At 52.0% G+C, this 16,741-nt stretch overlaps 2 protein-coding genes across 6 annotated transcripts in view; one reads left to right on the forward strand and one right to left on the reverse strand.

Moving 5' to 3' along the window:
• The window catches only part of ZNF787 (zinc finger protein 787), a 30,187-nt gene extending 22,902 nt beyond the window's left edge, over positions 1-7,285 (forward strand). For all 5 annotated transcript variants that reach the window (XM_077130676.1, XM_077130675.1, XM_077130678.1 and 2 more), the window contains one exon: positions 4,575-7,285. In XM_077130676.1, the coding sequence (XP_076986791.1) occupies positions 4,575-5,626 (1,052 nt within the window). In that variant the 3' untranslated portion in view covers positions 5,627-7,285. The remainder of the gene's footprint in view (positions 1-4,574) is intronic.
• A 7,316-nt stretch (positions 7,286-14,601) lies between these two features.
• NLRP5 (NLR family pyrin domain containing 5) overlaps positions 14,602-16,741 on the reverse strand; it is a 35,241-nt gene continuing 33,101 nt past the window's right edge. Inside the window, exon 13 of the mRNA XM_077133375.1 lies at positions 14,602-14,971. Within this exon, the coding sequence (XP_076989490.1) occupies positions 14,839-14,971 (133 nt within the window). The 3' untranslated portion in view covers positions 14,602-14,838. The remainder of the gene's footprint in view (positions 14,972-16,741) is intronic.

Here is a 16,741-nt window from a genome sequence, read left to right on the forward strand (position 1 = left end):
TGTTTGGCTACCTTTGGAGAAGACCAGGGAACCAATTCATGGTATTAAAAAAATGGGTGAATAAGGGGAGATGACCTTTCGTTCTACATAACTGAAATTTACCACTGGGTACTGCCTTCCTGCTGGCCGGAGGTGTCTCTGGAAATTATTCCTTCTATGTGGCATAATTTTATTCTTGGCCTGGTGGCTTAGTCTCTTTCTCTCCCTCCCTCGCCATTTTGGCACGTCTGGTTCTTCTAGGCCTCTAAATTACAGGCCTCACCGGCGACTAGTGATGATGCAGCCTTGTCTCTCTAACCCTATTGGCCTTCTCCTTAGTCCTCCACCTACCCAACATCCTCTGCTACGGGTACACTCAGGAACAGCATCTCTATGGTCACAGTCACTCATCCGTCCTCCCTGTGTGATTGGCTACCCTCCCCTGGAGGCCACGCCCTAACTCCGCCTCTCCTCAAACTGTATATAATCCAGGGCTCGTCAAGCCTCGTGGTCTTTAGCTACTGGCGGCCCTGGCATAAGCGTCTACCAACAATAAAGCTACCTCGCTTCATGCCTTAATTGGCTCGGCCTCCAGTCCTTTAGACCCACAGCGAGGTCTCCTGCGCGCGCCCCTTGGACCCAGACCCCCGGCTCGAGCCCCTTTTCTGCGTGCGGCAGTGTCGTCTAGCAAGCAGTGAGAAGCTGAGGAGTAGAGGGTCCCCGATAGTTTAGCGGTTGGGCCAAACCGCACTTCTAATAAATGAAAGTGAAACAATAGAAGAGCGTTGTTTTCACCCCTCGATGATTTAGCGGGTCTAAGTTTTGAGCCTCAGTGTTGGCTGATGTCACAAAAGGAGCAAGATAAGTGTTCTAGTTTGCTAGTTGCTGGGATGCAATCTACCAGAAATGGAATGGCTTTTAAAAAGGGGAATATAATAAGTTACTGGTTTACAGTTCTAAGGCCGAGAAAATGTCCCAGTTAAAGCACGTCTATAAAAATGTCCCATCAAAGGCTTCCAGCAAAAGATACCTTGGTTCAAGAAGGCCGATGAAGTTCTGGGTTTCTCTCTCGAGAGAAGGCACATGGTGAACACAGTCAGGGTTCCTCTCTCATCTGAAAAGGCACATGGTGAACACAGTCAGGGCTCCTCTCTCATCTGAAAGGGCACATGGCGAACATGGCGTCGTCTGCTAGCTTCTTCTGGCTTCCTGTTTTCATGAGGCTCCCTAGGAGGCATTTTCCTTCTTCATCTCCAAAGGTCACTGGCTGGTGGACTCTGCTTCTCGTGGCTATGTCGTTCTGCTCTGCTCTCTGAATCTCTCATTCTCCAAAATGTCTCCTCTTTTATAGGACTTCAGAAACTAACTAATCAAGACCCACCCAAATGGGTGGAGACATGCCTCTACCTAATCCAGTTTGACAGCCACTCTTCAGTAAATCACATTTCCAGGGAGATGATCTGATTACAGTTTCAAACATACAGTACTGAATAGGGATTAGAAGAAACAGCTGCCTTTACAAAATGGGATTGGGATTAAAACATGGTTTTTTAGGGGACATATATCCTTTCAAACCAGCACAACAAGCAAGGACCATGTTCCTTCACGAGAGCAGAGCCCACCCTCAGAATTGCCAAAGGTGTTGGGGCCGAGTCCAGCCAAGCCTCGGGTCTAGCTGCTCACCTGAAGCGAAGGTGGGAGAGGCACCTCCGAGCTGCATGAGGACATGCAGCCAACACCAAAAGGTCCTGTGGTGAGAGCTGGGGCAGCAGTAGATTAAGAGGCTCAGGAGACACCAAAGTCAAATTTTAAAATACATGTCTGGGGATGCACACATGGCTGATAAAAGCATAAAGAGAACAAGGGGGTGATGCCAGCAGGAGCCAGATGGTGGTTACTTTTGGGGCGGGGGTGTGATGAGGACAGTCACGGAGGATCCCTGGGTGGGTGGTGGCTGTGTGGCTTTCTTACATTTCACAGTAAAAACGTTAAATACCACCAAATAAAACTGCATGGACTGACGGTTGGGGGTGGGGAGTCCAAGGAACGGGCCCCTTCCCCGTGTCTAGGGCTGGAGAAGCCAGAGGGCTGACTTCATTTAAGAGGGGACACAGTGTCTCCTTGGGGTTAAAGGTGATGAGCCACTGCAGGCCTGGGTCAGGGACCTGGGCTCAGAGACCCCCCTCACACCCCAGTGAAGCTGTTATCAGAACTGTTGTCATTTTTTTATTTAGGGTTCCCTTTGTACTGTCACTGTGCTCTGCCCCCTCGGGAACCCATTGACTCCTTGCAAAGCCTCCCTCCCCCTACGAGGAGGGCGCTGCTCAGAGAAACTGAGTGACTTCAGGAGCTGACTGCTCCGGCGAGGCGAGTATGCCAGAATCCAATGGGCTGTGGAGACTCCGAGGCCTGCCAAGGGCACTGGAATCCGCAGGTTGAAGAGTCGCACCTTCAAATAAACCCTCTTCTGTTTAACAGTGTTTAATACCTATTGAAAAAGTGCAGTGCATGGATGGTGAAAGTGTGGAAAAGTGAAATTGCTTAAGGCTCAAAGCAAAAAACCGGCATCTGCCCTTAGCCTTCCCCCTCCAGTCTCGCTTCTGGAGGCAGCAGCCTTCTCTGCCAGCCCCTCCTTGTGGCCTCCTCTCCTTGATCTAGTCTGGATGGCACCTCCTGCCCCCAGCCCCGCCGGCCTGTGCTGCTCCAGCCGCCTGAGGCCTCATTTAGACACTGGGTGTCACAGGACTTGGTTTGCCAGTCTTCAGGATTCATGTCACTATGACTGTATCATCCACAGCCGAATCATGTGGTGCTAATATATTTTCTTTATTAGCAACTTTGCAAACAAAACATTTTAATCAAGGACTGCAGGCACTTGGAATAAATTATATAGTTGGTCTCAGTTTATGATGAAAGCCTGTCATCTTCTCGCCTCACCCCTTCCACCCTTCCACCTTCAGGTTACGCTGCTTGGAGCCGAGAGCTCCCTGCAGTTCAGCCTTTCATTCTTCTCCAGCTCTGCCTCTCTGAGGGGCCTGTGACTCCATTGCTTGAGTGCTGCTGGCACCAAAATGGGCTCCATGCCATCTTCTCAGAAGTCTTTTTTTCTTCTCTTCTTGGTTGCCAGTTTTTCTTCTGCCCCAGGTAATCCAAGGGCCATAATTGAAGTCTTTGCCTAGGGGTTCTCAAACTTCAGCTTCAGCCGGAGGGCCTGTTAGGGCAGTTTCTCATTCACCAGGTCTGGGGTGGGACCCAGGGTTTTTCATTTCTAGCAGATCCTCAGGTGGTGTGGGTCTGCAGATGCCCCTCTGAGGAGCACTGCCTAGTTTGGGGTGTTCTAACCCTAACCTGTCCGTGGTCGAGGGGCCCAGGAAGGCTGCTCCTCGAATCAGGGTTTGCCGCTTTCTGGTGTTCTGAGCTGTGATTGAGTTTCTTAATTAAATCAGCAGGGACATAGCCAGCCCTTGCCTTGGTGGAGCTTGCAGCCTAGCAGGAAAGGAGCCAGAAAACAAAGTTCTGCAGGTTACAGTTGTGACCCACACATGGAGGGAAATGTGCAGAATGCAATGAGGGCCATACCTGGGGGAGCAGGGCCGGAGCAGAACCCACGGTTGAGGCCCTTTTGTTCTGAGCCACGCCTCACGAGAAAAGCAAAAGGTGGTGCTGGTGCTTGCCCACCTATCGGACTCCTAGAAAATTTGGGAAGGAGGCTCTCACTTACCCTAAGAAACTGACTGCTCAGGGTCAGCCGTGGTGCAAAACGGACGAAAGGATTTCTTGGGCACCTGGTAAGTGGTGATGTCATGGTTTGCAGATTGGGCGCCCAAGGCCTCAGGCAGGCCCCCAGAGCAGCCAGTGTATTCCCTCATTAGTGGGTGGGAGTCTTCTCCTGATGGTCTCTGGTCCCATTAGTGGGTCAGCCCTCCCTACTCCACCCTGCAGCCAGATTGCCCTCCTGGAGCCCGAGTTGACACCACACCTCACCCTGAACACCCCCATGGTGATACAGGCCTGTGACCTTCAAGAGGTCCAGCTGTCTTGTAGCTGCCTGAGGGCCTGCCCTTCTTGCGGTGGAGACTCCCCAGGTGCAGCCTCTGCTGGGAGGCCCCTGCCCTGCCTGCTCCTTGGGATCTCAGATGTCTTCCTCCTGGGAGCCTTCTCTAGACCACCCTCCGTCAGCCACATCCTTTTATGTAGGTTCCTTTAACAGTTACTGCCTCCTGTGGCCAGGCCTTACTCTCCGTGTTGAAGTGAATGAAAAGTCCTAAACTCACGGAGCTGTAGTCCGGGAGACAGGAAGGAACAGATAAATATTTAATGAAATAACGGAGTGATCAATTGTGGGGGTGGGGAAGGAGGTGGACAGGAACTGCGGGCGCTGCCTGCGCAGACGTGATCTGGGCCTGCAGACTGCGCCCGCCCCGTGTGTCCCGGAGGGTACCTGCGGCGCGTGGCCGAGCAGTCCTCAAGGCCATGCGGAGCAGGTGGCGAGCGGAATCCGAGCCCTGGCTCGGCCTGCCCCTTGCGCAAGGACCGGGCACCTTGGGCAGCGCGGCCTCTGACCCGCCTCCCCTCCCACCCCTCTTGCCTTCCAGTGGACATCCTCATCATGGATGACGACGACGTCGCCAGCTGGCCCCCGACCAAGCTGTCCCCGCCTCAGACGGCGCCCCAAGCCGGCCCCCCGCCCCGGCCGCGGCCACCCGCCCCCTACATCTGCAACGAATGCGGCAAGAGCTTCAGCCACTGGTCGAAGCTGACGCGACACCAGCGCACGCACACGGGCGAGCGGCCCAACGCCTGCAGCGACTGCGGCAAGACCTTTTCGCAGAGCTCGCACCTGGTGCAGCACCGGCGCATCCACACCGGTGAGAAGCCGTACGCCTGCTCCGAGTGCGGCAAGCGCTTCAGCTGGAGCTCCAACCTCATGCAGCACCAGCGCATTCACACGGGCGAGAAGCCCTATGCCTGCCCCGACTGCGGCCGCAGCTTCACGCAGAGCAAGAGCTTGGCCAAGCACCGGCGTTCGCACAGTGGCCTCAAGCCCTTCGTGTGCCCACGCTGCGGCCGCGGCTTCAGCCAGCCCAAGAGCCTCGCCCGCCACCTGCGGCTGCACCCCGAGCTGTCGGGGCCCGGCGTGGCGGCCAAGGTGCTGGCGGCCAGCGTCCGGCGGGCCAAGGCGCCCGAGGAGGCGGCGGCGGCGGACGGCGAGATCGCCATCCCGGTGGGCGACGGCGAGGGCATCATCGTGGTGGGCGCGCCGGGCGAGGGGGCGGCGGCCGCGGCCATGGCCGGCGCGGAGGCCAAGGCGCCGGGCCCTCGGTCGCGGCGCGCCCCGGCCCCCAAGCCGTACGTGTGCGTGGAGTGCGGGGAGGGCTTTGGGCACGGGGCCGGGCTGCTGGCCCACCAGCGGGCCCAGCACGGGGACGGGCAGGGGGCGGCGGGAGGCGAGGAGCCTGCCTACATCTGCGTGGAGTGCGGGGAGGGCTTCGTGCAGGGCGCCGCGCTGCGGAGACATAAGAAGATCCACGCCGTGGGTGCGCCCTCGGTCTGCAGCAGCTGCGGACAGAGCTACTACCGCGCGGGCGGGGAGGAGGAGCAGGAGGCCGGCGGGCGCTGCGCCGAGTGCCACGGGGAGGGCCGGTAGGGGCGGGGGGCCCGGGGGGGGCAGGGCCCCTCGGGCTTGGCGGGGAGCGCCGGGCGAGACCCAGAGACCTAGGGAGAAACGGACCCAGGGGGCGCATCGTCTCCCTCTGCCCTCCCCCGGCGCCGGCGCGGCCCACGCGGTGCTTGTGGGGCCCCGAGTGGGGTGGGGGCGCTTCGGGCAAAGTCGCTTCTCCGCCTCGGGCCACGCCCGCCCCTCCCAAGCCCTGCTCTGGCTTGCCCCTTCCAGGGCCTCGGCTGCGAGCCAGACACGTCACGCGTGAGCGAGTGAGTGCTGGCGACCAAGAGACAGCACAACCCACACGTGGAAGGCCGTTTTCCCGCTCTCTCCACCCACACTGTCTGGGGTGCTGCAAGGAATAGAGAGAAACTGGCCGTTTCCGTTTAGGGGCCCAGAGAGGGCAGGGAGAGAGGAGGCCTGCTCTCTTTTAGAATTTTCTTTTAATCGTACCCGCCCTGCTGACCCATCTCTCCCGGTTTTCCCCCCTGCGTGATCTGTTGTTTTTTCTAGCCCCGTCCGCCCGCCTCCCGCCCCTGGATTGGGGTGGAAGGGGCGAGGAGGCCAAAACAGCCCGAGTTTGAAGGTGCCCTCAGAGAATGAGATACCCGTCTCTACTCCCCGGCCTGGGCAGGGTGGGGGAGGAGTGCCGGCAATAAATCGCACTCTCCAATTGTGCCGGGTCTGCGTGCTTCTTGAACGTGGGGGCGGGGGTGGGCGAAGGGGGAGAGGACAGGTGGAAGGGGAAGAGAACAGCCAGGGCCGACCGGTGAGCAGCTGCCGGGCCCCTCTTGGACGAATGCCCACCCCGGTCACCACAGCGGTCAGGCGGCAGTGTCCAGGCTGGTCTGGCAGGGATGGTGCTGAGCAGGCAGTAAGGCAGGCTGGCTGCTGGGTGAAGGCTCCCAGGACGGGGTCCTCACTCCCCGGGCCACTGCTGGGCCTCATGCTCGGCTCCCCCACCCCTGAGGCCCTCTCTGCTTCCATCTGCCAGAGGGGGAGGGGGGAGGGGCACCCAGCTTCCCCACAGCAGCCGGGTATGGCACATGCCACCCCTACCCACATCCTGCTAACTGGACTGGTCATCTCTTCCTGCTGAGGCAGCTGGGCAGCACTCCCCAGTCACAAAAGCACCCTGAGAGGAGGAGGTGCGTTTTAGTGGACCGATGGTTGTCTGCTGCAGGGGCCCAGCTAGTTACAATCCATCAGGATGGGGCCCAAAGGCTGCAGAGGCCCTGGGGTCGTGGGAGCTGCAGTGTGCTGCCCTGTGGGAGGATGAGAGTCCTTCCAAGAGACCATTCAGACCAGCGGGCAGCTGTTCTGTAGGAGGGGGTGGACTCCGTGGGCCTTTTACCTCTGTGGAAAGAGGTTTAACAGCAGAGGGGGACGTGAAGGAGGAAGTGGGGTTTCCAGTTTGAGGAAGGCCTGCTTGCAGTGTTCTCTTTAGCACTAATTGTGGAGGTTTTGGAAGCCCACATTAGTGACCTTTGTTTTCAGAAACAACAGCGGTAACCTTTGTCTCCTCACAATTTTGTGCCAGAATTTTAAACCAGGAGTTGTCAGACGTCTGGGTTTCTGGCCTCTGGGCCTTCATCTTTGATGGAAGCAATTGGCTGGAAGTGTCTGCACGTGTGTGTGTGTGTGTGTGTGTGTGTGTGTGTGTGTGTGGTGTATTCACGGTCACACACCCATTCCCAGGCCCAGAAGTGGGGGTAACGATTGTGCTTGGAGACATCTCATACGATCTCACTGCTAAAGAGCGGATTCTTTTTGGCTTCCCCTTTCAGCCAGTGGGGTTGGGACAGGGGGCCGTGGGTTTTGACTTTAGAGTGAAAGCTCAGTTCCAGAGTAACTGGAGGAGACCATGGCTCACAAAACCTAAGAGGTCTGCAACTAAGGTAAAGAAAAGTCTCCAGTTGCCAGAAGAACTTGTTAAAAATCCATTGTCTGTTCTGTTCCCTGCGCCCTGATTCCACAAGTCAAGGGGAGTGCTTTGAATCTGCATATTAATGGGTTTTTTCAGGTGATTTTGGTGTCTATGCTAGTTTGGGGGTCACTGTTCTAGAATAGTGACGCTGAGGAAACAAAGCCAGACAGCTGTTATTGAGAAGGGAGCAGCAAAAAGTGAGCATTTTTTCTGTGTTTGCACCTGCTTAATTAAGGTTTCATGGGCATAAGAATATAGGGGGGTGTTGTTTAACAGGCACATGGGGACCACACCCCTCTCCTCGTGAGACTCTGTTTAGTATGTCCTTGGTAGGGTGCTGGACTCCACAGGCACAGCAGCCACGGATGGTGGCCCTGGGAAAGTTGGTGGGCCATGCTGAAGAGCGTCAGCTTAGCCTGGAGGACCAGGCACTTTCCGTACACGTTCACATTATGTCATATCAGTTGTTCCTTTACTCATGCGTGTAGGCTGTATGCGTTTGTTCACTCACCTCGCTCAGTCGTCTAACATACTTGTCGAGCACCTGCTACTGGGTGCAAAGGTAAGCCAGCAAACCAAAAAGCATGTTCTGTTCCCATGGAGCGCATCGGGGGAGTCTTCACCATGACTCCCAAGGCTCAGGTGAGGAAATGGCGGGTGAGTGAAGTTGCGGGGGTCTAATTTTGTCAGGGCTGCTGTAACAAAGTGCCACAGACTGGCCGGCTTCAGCAATGGAAAGGTATTGCCTCACAGTTCTGTCTGGAGGCCAGAATTCATGGTGTCAGGGCCGTGCTTCCTCTGAAAGGGGGGATCTGTTCCCTACCGCTCCCCTGGCTTGTGGGTGGCTGGCAGACCGTGCTGTTCCTTGACCTGTGGTATAACTCAATCTCTGCCTCGGTTGCTGACAGACCATCTCGCTGTTTCTGTCTCTGTGTCCAGCTTTCTTCTTAAAAGGACACAGTCATACTGTGTTAGGCCCCATCTTCATCCAGTTTGGGCTCTTCTTAACTAATGACATCTTCAAAGATCCCGTTTGTAAACAAGTTCACACACAGGTCCAGGGTCCGGGACTTGAACATGTCTTTTCAGGGCACACAGCTCAGCCAGTAGCAGATGGGCTCACAGCAGTATTGGTGGTGGGACTCACATTTGCTACCATTTATTTAGCACTAACTTTGGGGCAAAGCACTGTGCTGAGTTCTTTTTTGCCCATTATTTAACCCAATCCTTGCCAAGGCCCTATGTGGTTGGCATTATTCCTGCTTTGCAGTTGAAGCTGGTACAGAGAGAAGCAGTTATCCAAAGTCATAGTTTGTAAGTAGAACTGTGTTCCAAACCCAAAGCACAAGGCCCATGCTTCTTCTGCCACATCAACCACTTACTTATTCATTCATTTTTATTGAGCACTTATTACCTGTGAGGGACTCTGCTAAGCCCTGGGCATATGGCAGTGAACGTGACATGTGCAATCTCTTCCCTCGTAGACTCGCATTCTGTGTCACATTGGAAGGGAGTAACACAGTCGAGGATTGAAGGGGCATGGAGGAAGTCCTAGGAATGGGGAGGGTGTATGAGGCAGTCATCTGGAGAAGAGGGCCCTCAGGAGGGAAACCAGGTGGACTTGAGAAGAGCAAGAGGGAATTTAAATCTTCCCAATTTATTTCCAAGTCCAAATGCAGAGTTTTTCTGGGAATGTATATTCCAAGCATCACCATTCCCCAAACTGAGTCCTGGGGAATGTAGGTTCCAGGGAGCATTGATAGGGTGTTTGAAGAAGATGGTCCTGTGTTCAGATGATTTGGAACAGTGCCAGATTCAAGTTTTCCAACATGTCCAACAGTGTAGCACATGATAGGTGATGGGTAAATTCTTCGTTGACTGGGGGACTGATAAAACAAGTTGTTTTTCCCCTTGCAGGAGACTTTGATTGTGATTGTATACAGTGAGGTGGGGGTTGTAGCATGCAACATTTTCTGGACTTGTCTGATCATGAAATCCTCCATTCTGAGAGCGGCTTGGAGACTGGTATGCTGCAGGCCACTGTTAGGAAAGCATGTGCTGCGTGTGTGGGCATGTGGTTTACAGTGGTCCATTACCCTCCTTCTCTCCAAGGAACACGTGCTGGGTCATGGATGAGGAGGGGTTGTCTCTGGCCTCATTGATTTTGCATCCTCTTCTGATGTGATGGACAGAAGTCTAGCCACAGATTCCCACCTTCCCACGCTCTGGGTGAGGTCTTCAGCACCGCGGACAGAGGCACCCACTGCCCTGCGGAGCTCAGTTGAACCCAGGTGAATGATCTCCTCTAGTCTTCCAAACACCTCATGGGGAGGGAATTATCCCCTTTTCGCAGGAAAGAGAATGGAGGTTTTGGCGAGACTAAACGTTTTGTCCAGGCTCTTCACGCTAGTGAGTAGACAGAGCTTAAACCTCTGAATCTAATGTCCATGCCCACACTTGCCTGTGCTTCAGAGGGAGCTAATTGTGTCTCAGGCATCCAGCTGTGTGCACACGGTAATCCAGGGGTCACCAACCTGCTCTGCTGGCTGAAGAACATGTCGAAGAAGATCCATTGTAAGATGAGAGAGCAGAGAAACCGGAGCACCTAAGCTCCCATTAGAGGGAGCCCTGTTTTCAGCTCAAGCTGATTTCAGCCATGCACAAAGTCAGATTAGTGGTTCCAGAAATTCCGTATTTTTACAAAAATATACGAAGCCGGCAATACAGATTTTTAAATGTAAAACCCCAATTATTAAACCTTGGTTTAAAAAGCCAAAAACTGCAAGAGCCACAGAAACACCTCTGTTGGTAAGCCTTATTCTTAGATCTAGCCCAGAGATTCTCAGAGTGTGCTCTCCCAGTCCAGCCACATCAGCACCATCTGGGAACTTGTTAGAAAAGCAAATTCTCAGCCCCCTCCCCAGACCTACTGACCCAGAAGCCTTGGGCTGAGCTCTGCCAATGGTGATTCCTGTCAGCTTGACACCCACTGCTCTGGTCCATCCAGCCACCCGCATAATTTGCCCGGCGTTGAGTTTGTGACACCCACAGTATCTGTCGGTGTAAGTCAGGTTATGCTGCAGAAACAAATAACCAGCACCTTTCAGGGGCTTAAGAAAATCACAGGGTTTCTTTTTCATGCTACACATTCATTGTGCTTGCTGGGGGCTCTGCCCCCACATTGTCCACTCTTCAGGACACACATCCGGAAGCCACTGTTTGCTGTGGCAGGACGAAGGGAACACGGCGAATCATGCACTGCTTTTAACATCTCTGCTTAGAAGTGACACACAGTCTTTCTACTCTTAGTTAATTTGCCATAGCAAGGAAGATGGCCACTCCTAAATTTTAGGGAGTGGAGAAGTATAAATCTAGCATGCTCCTGGGAGGAAAACTGGGAGCATTCTAAGGATGGTTCTCATGATGTCATGGGGTGGGGGGGTGGGGGGCAGAAGCCAACATGCTCGTTCTCAGAAACCAAGTTAGCCTCAACTATTAATTTAAGTTCTCAGTTGTCCCACGTCCCGAGGTTCCAGCGACTGGGCCCTATTCCTTCCCCTGGACCAGGCCCCAGCCCCCTCACCCGGCTCAGCACGCCAGTTCTGCCAACACTGCTGCGGCTGCTGTGTCTCAGCCCCGAGTCTGGGCTGATGCCGCTCAGGCTTGCTGCTCCACTGGCCTCCCAGATAGTTGCTCGTATAGGACCTAGAGTGCCTGGGTGCTGGAGATGTGCTGACTTGTCCCCAGTAGGCTGGAAATGCTGTCGAGAACCACGGCTGGCTTTGCAGCCGTCTCTGTCCAGCTCCCCAGGGGCTTGTCCCATATGCACTCTCACTGCCACGATTAAGGTGAGGGTGGTGTGGTGACAGCCTTCTGTGTGCCACCCCCTGCGACAGGTGAAAACAGAAACGCCCACTGCAGCGTGGCACGGTAGATATTAATTACTATGCAGAACCTTCTGGAGAATCTCGGGGACAAGAGCTGATCCTGTCCAGCTCTCTGCTGCCACCATCTGGATTCCCGAGAGCTGAAGTGTCTGAGAAATGGAGGGAAAGACTGCCTGCTCCTGAATTCTACAGCATCGGTTGAGCTGCACATACACTTTTTAAAATTAAAGTGAAATCCACATAACATAAGGCTTACTCTTCAGCGGCATTTGGTGCATTCACAGTGTTGTGCAGCCGTTACTCCTGTCTAGTTCCACAACAATTTCATCACCCCAAAAGGAAACCCGGCACCCATAAGCAGTCGCTCTCTGTATCCCCTGCCTCCCTTGTCCCTGGCAGCTACCAATCTGCTTTAAAAATGCAATTTTACTGAGATATATTCACACTCATACAATCCATCCAAAGGATACAATCAACAGCTCACAGCATCATCACATAGTTGTATACTCGTCACACAATCAATTTTAGAACATTTTCATTACTCTGAAAAGAAAAAAATTTTTAAAAAAGAAAAGAAAACCCTTTAAGCCTTCCCCTCCCCATTAATGACCCCTAGTATTGTTGTGGTGTGTTTGTTACAGTTGATAAAATAGTATTAAGCTATTATTGTGACTACAGTCCTATAGTTTGCAGTAGGTACCTGTTCCCCATATACCCTTCTATTATTAACTCCTTATTATAGTGTCGTACACTTGTTCTAACTCACGAAAGAGCGTCTTAATGTTTGTACAGGTGATCAGCGTCATCAACCACCTCAAGATTTACTGTGCTATTCTGTCCCATGTTTTAACCTCCAGCTTTCCTTCTGGGGATGTGCATGACTCTAAAGTTCCCCTCCCCCACACCCACCCACAGCTCAACCCTGCTAATTATACTCACGATATTGCACTACCATCACCTCTGTCCATCCCCACTCATTTAATTTCAACCTGGTTAAACATTGCACACATGAAGGAACCGTTCTCCATTCTCTAGCCTCAGTCTGTCTCCCGGTAGCTGTATTCTAGAGTCTATGCCCACAAATTTCTGGGGTATAATTAGTTCATACTAGTGAGATCAACAATATCTGTCGTTTTGTGTGTGGCTTATGTCACAACACATCATCCTCTGGGTTCATCCATGTTGTCATATGCTCCAGGACTTCATTCCTTCTTGCTGCTGAAGAATATTCCATGGTACATATAGACCTCATTTCCCACTTTTTTGTCGTCCTTGCTTTAAATCTAGGGCGGTGACTGCTGCAGCCCATAGGGGGCCTGGGGCCAGGATGCAGCTCAGCATGGGCCATGCACAGGGCGGACCCCAGGCGAAGAGCAGCCTGGCCTCAAGTGACAGTAGCGTCACGGTGAGACCCCGGGGTGGACGGATGATTCCCTCCCAGCTGCTCGGTGCTGTATCTCCATCTGGTGGACACCAGGCCCCTAAGCGAGAGCTGCTGCACTGCACCTCTGGAGCCTGACATCCTTTGGCTGCTGAATTAACTAAACCTGAAATTACCCACGAAGGACTTGTTCCCTGAGGGAATAGACTTCTAGCTAGGACTTTGGTCACGTGTCCGTTAGCTGTAGCTTAAGGCATCGTTAGTGATACAGATTTTCTCACACACACACCACGTCACCGTCTGTGAAGGGAATGGCACAGGAGAGAAATTGGTGAGCCGAGTGCTGCAAGGTGGAGGTGAATTCTGTAGCATGTGGCTGAGGCTAAGGAAAGGCTCTACTGGAGAAAATTACACCTTAAGAGCCAGGGTTGGTCCCCTATCCCTTCCCCAGGGCAATCGAAATTAAAAGCATAAATAGGGGGAATTGGGGGCACAGGCGCTCAGGGTGCAATGTCTGCGAACTCCAGCTACCCCTCAGCAGTTGGGTTTGGGTACCAGGGGACGCCGTGGGAAGCTGGGACTCCCCAGACCCAGCGAGCCACTGTCAGGGAACCCGAGCACAGGGGGGTGCAGCCCTCAGCAGCCCCCCACACGCTCTCCTACAAAGACACAGGAGGCAGCTGTGATGGCTGGTATGTGTGCGGCTGGCAAGGGCGCCTGGGTGCTTGGTTTAACACCAGCCTAGATGCTGCTGTGAAGGTACCTCACAGACATGCTTTTCACGTAAGTCGACTTTAAGATTTCCCCAGATAATGTGGGTGGGCCCCTAGAGTAAAAACAGAGGTTTCCTGGGGAAGAAATTCTGCCTCAAGACTTAAACATCAACTACTGCCTAGGTTTCCAGCTTGCCTCTTCCCCCTTAGATTTCAGACTTGCCAGTCCCTTTCATCGCATGAACCAATTCCTTGAAACAAGACCCTTGCATGTATAAGACACGTACGCCTGCAGACACGTGCCTTCCCTTGTCTTTTGTCTGAGGAATTCTCACATAGCCTGATGCTGCCTCCTTCAGCCTTTTGCTGCAAGGCTTCTATCTTATCTAATGAAGACTGTTGCCTTTTATCTTTTAAGTTTTCCATCAGGCTATGACCAGATTCCATGTATGAGCACTACTGATATAAGCTGTCCCTTCTCTCCTTCCTATCACCGTGCCAGTGTCAACTTGTCTAGTTTTTCTGGTGGGATTATTGCAATAGTCTCCTACCTGACTTGCATGATTCTACCCTTCTCCTTCTCTTGTGATGGGGCCTTCCACAACTTCTAGAATGAATGCATGCGTGTCTCCCCACCCCTCTCCACCCTTCTCCAGCCGTTGGCAGCCCCCATCCCACTCCAGCCATCCTTCCACCGTCCAGCCATTACCAACCCCAACCCCTTCTCTCTGTCTATCCAGCCATGCTCCTGTCCCCCCAATCCCCTCATCCATCTGTTTCCTAAATACTTGAATAGGTTGTATAGATCATATTCCTTGAACACTTAATACTTCATGTACTTTTCCCAAGGACAAGGATAGTCACTAGGTAACCACCTGAAGAACAGGCATCAAGTTCAAGAACTTTAACTCTGATACCAAGTTTTCAGTCCGTTTTCCAGTTTGCATGTCCCAATAATATCCTCTTGGATCATACCCCAACTGGTCAAGAAGGCCACTTGACACTCTTTCAAAATGCTCTCAGTATATTTTACTCTCTCTAAATTCTCCATGGAAAGACAGACATTTCACAGATACAGAGGCTCTGACTGCAGGGTCACAAGCCTAAGTACAGGCAGATGCAGTAACTGAACTGTACTGGGCACGGAAGAACCACTACCATTGAAAGCTTTGAGATTCAGAAGTCACATTCTATCTGTAATGAGGAACTCTTGGGCACAGCTGGCCAGGAGAAAATAGCTTCGAAGTTCCTCTGACAGAACTGGCGTGGGTGGGAGAGTGGTCATGTCTTTAGTTTTGCCACCAATACCGGTCATCTTCATCCAGAGCATACCAGTTTTCATCAATGATGAAGCTGGGCTTGGTCCTCTTCACCTCTTCCAGCAGACGTTTTTGTTGGGTGGTAAATAGCACTTTCCACATCCTGGGGAAGCAGAAAGAGGGCTTATTATTCTGAGACTCCCTTCCTTTATTCTTCTTTCTGGTCCCCCTCCCCCACATTAAAAAAATATATATTTTTATTGATGAATCTTTACACACATCCAGTCCATACATGGTGTACAATCGATGGCTCACAATCTCATCACATAGTTGTGTATTTATCATCATCATTTGTAAAACATTTGCATCACTCCAGAAAAATAAAAACTCATGCATCCCATACCCCTTACCCCTCCCTCATTGACCACTAGTAGTATTTCAACCTACTCAATTTATTTTACCCCTTATCCCCTCTATTATTTATTTTTTATCCAAATTTTTTTTTACTCCTCTGTCCATATTTTGGATAAAAGGAACATCAGATAAGCTTTTTATAATCACACAGTCACATTATAAAAGCTCTACAGTTATACAATTGCCTTCAAAAATCAAGGCTACTGGAATACAGCTCAAGGGTTTCAGATACTTCCCTCCAGCCTTTCCAATACACCATATACTAAAAAGGGATATCGATATAATGCATAAGAATAACCTCCAGGATAACCTCTTGACTCTGTTTGAGATCTCTTAGCCACTGACACTTTATTTTGTCTCATTTTTCTCTTCTCCCTTTTGGTCAAGAAGGCTTTCTCAATCCCTTGATGCTGGGTCCCGGCTCATCCCAAGATTCAGGTCCCACATTGTCAGGAAGGTCCACACCCCTGGGAGTCATGTCCCACGTAGAGAGGGGGAGGGCAGTGAGTTTGCTTGTCATGTTGGCTTAGAGAGAATGGCCACATCTAAGCAACAAAAGAGGTTCTCTGGGGGTGACTCTTAGGCCCTAGTCTAAGTAGGCTAAGCATATACTTTGCAGGAATAAGTTTCATGGGGGTGAACCCTAAGATCAAGGGCTCACCCTATTGGATTGATTGTCCACTGCTTGTGAGAACATCATTTCCTGTTCTTTTGAGGAGCAGTAGCCTGTTCCCCTTATAATAAAAGTAAATCCCTGTATGTAAAGGAATTCTGGGATGCATCAATTACTACACTGAGCTTTTAGATCGATGCACTCCTGACTGAGAAGGCACTTTGTGCCAGGTCCTATTAGAGATTGGAGGTACAGTGATGAATAAGGCAAAGTACCCACTCTCACAGAGCCGGTATCCTACACTAAGAGGAGAAATAGATATAGAATCGCCTCAATCTTACAGATAGAGAAACAGGCTCATGAAATGTCAGTTCAGTAAAATCCAGGTCTGACCCTGTACCTCACTCCGACCACCAAGCCCCGCAGTGGAGCTGGGCTGTCTTGTGAGTCATCAGCATAGACTGTGTCCTGCCTTTTCAGCTCACTCACTGCTTGAATGATCCCTGGAGCATTCTCTGACTCACCAAGAGCTCCAGACCCACCGAGCTGTGCTTTCTAATCCCTCTGCCCCTTCTGATCCCACTCATACCCCACTGTCCATGACTAATCACTCCTACATCCTTTCAGGTTTCATCCATTTGGCAAAACGTGAATCCCGCATAAATCCAGCTGCTGTAAGCTGGGCTTTATGGGAGAAAAGTTTGCAATTGGTACATCAAGAACCTCAAATGGGCAGTCAGAGCTACCAGTCCTTACATTCCTCCAGCCAAGCCTTTATTTCCTCCAGTGCTAACTATAATTCTTCCCTCTCAGACATGGCCTTAGCTTCTATTTGATTCACGAATGTGAGGTATTAGATGCCAAATACTTTTTTTTTTTTAACCAAACACAGAAACCATATCTATA

Source organism: Tamandua tetradactyla, chromosome 16, assembly GCF_023851605.1.
Source record: "Tamandua tetradactyla isolate mTamTet1 chromosome 16, mTamTet1.pri, whole genome shotgun sequence".
NCBI lineage: Eukaryota > Metazoa > Chordata > Mammalia > Pilosa > Myrmecophagidae > Tamandua > Tamandua tetradactyla.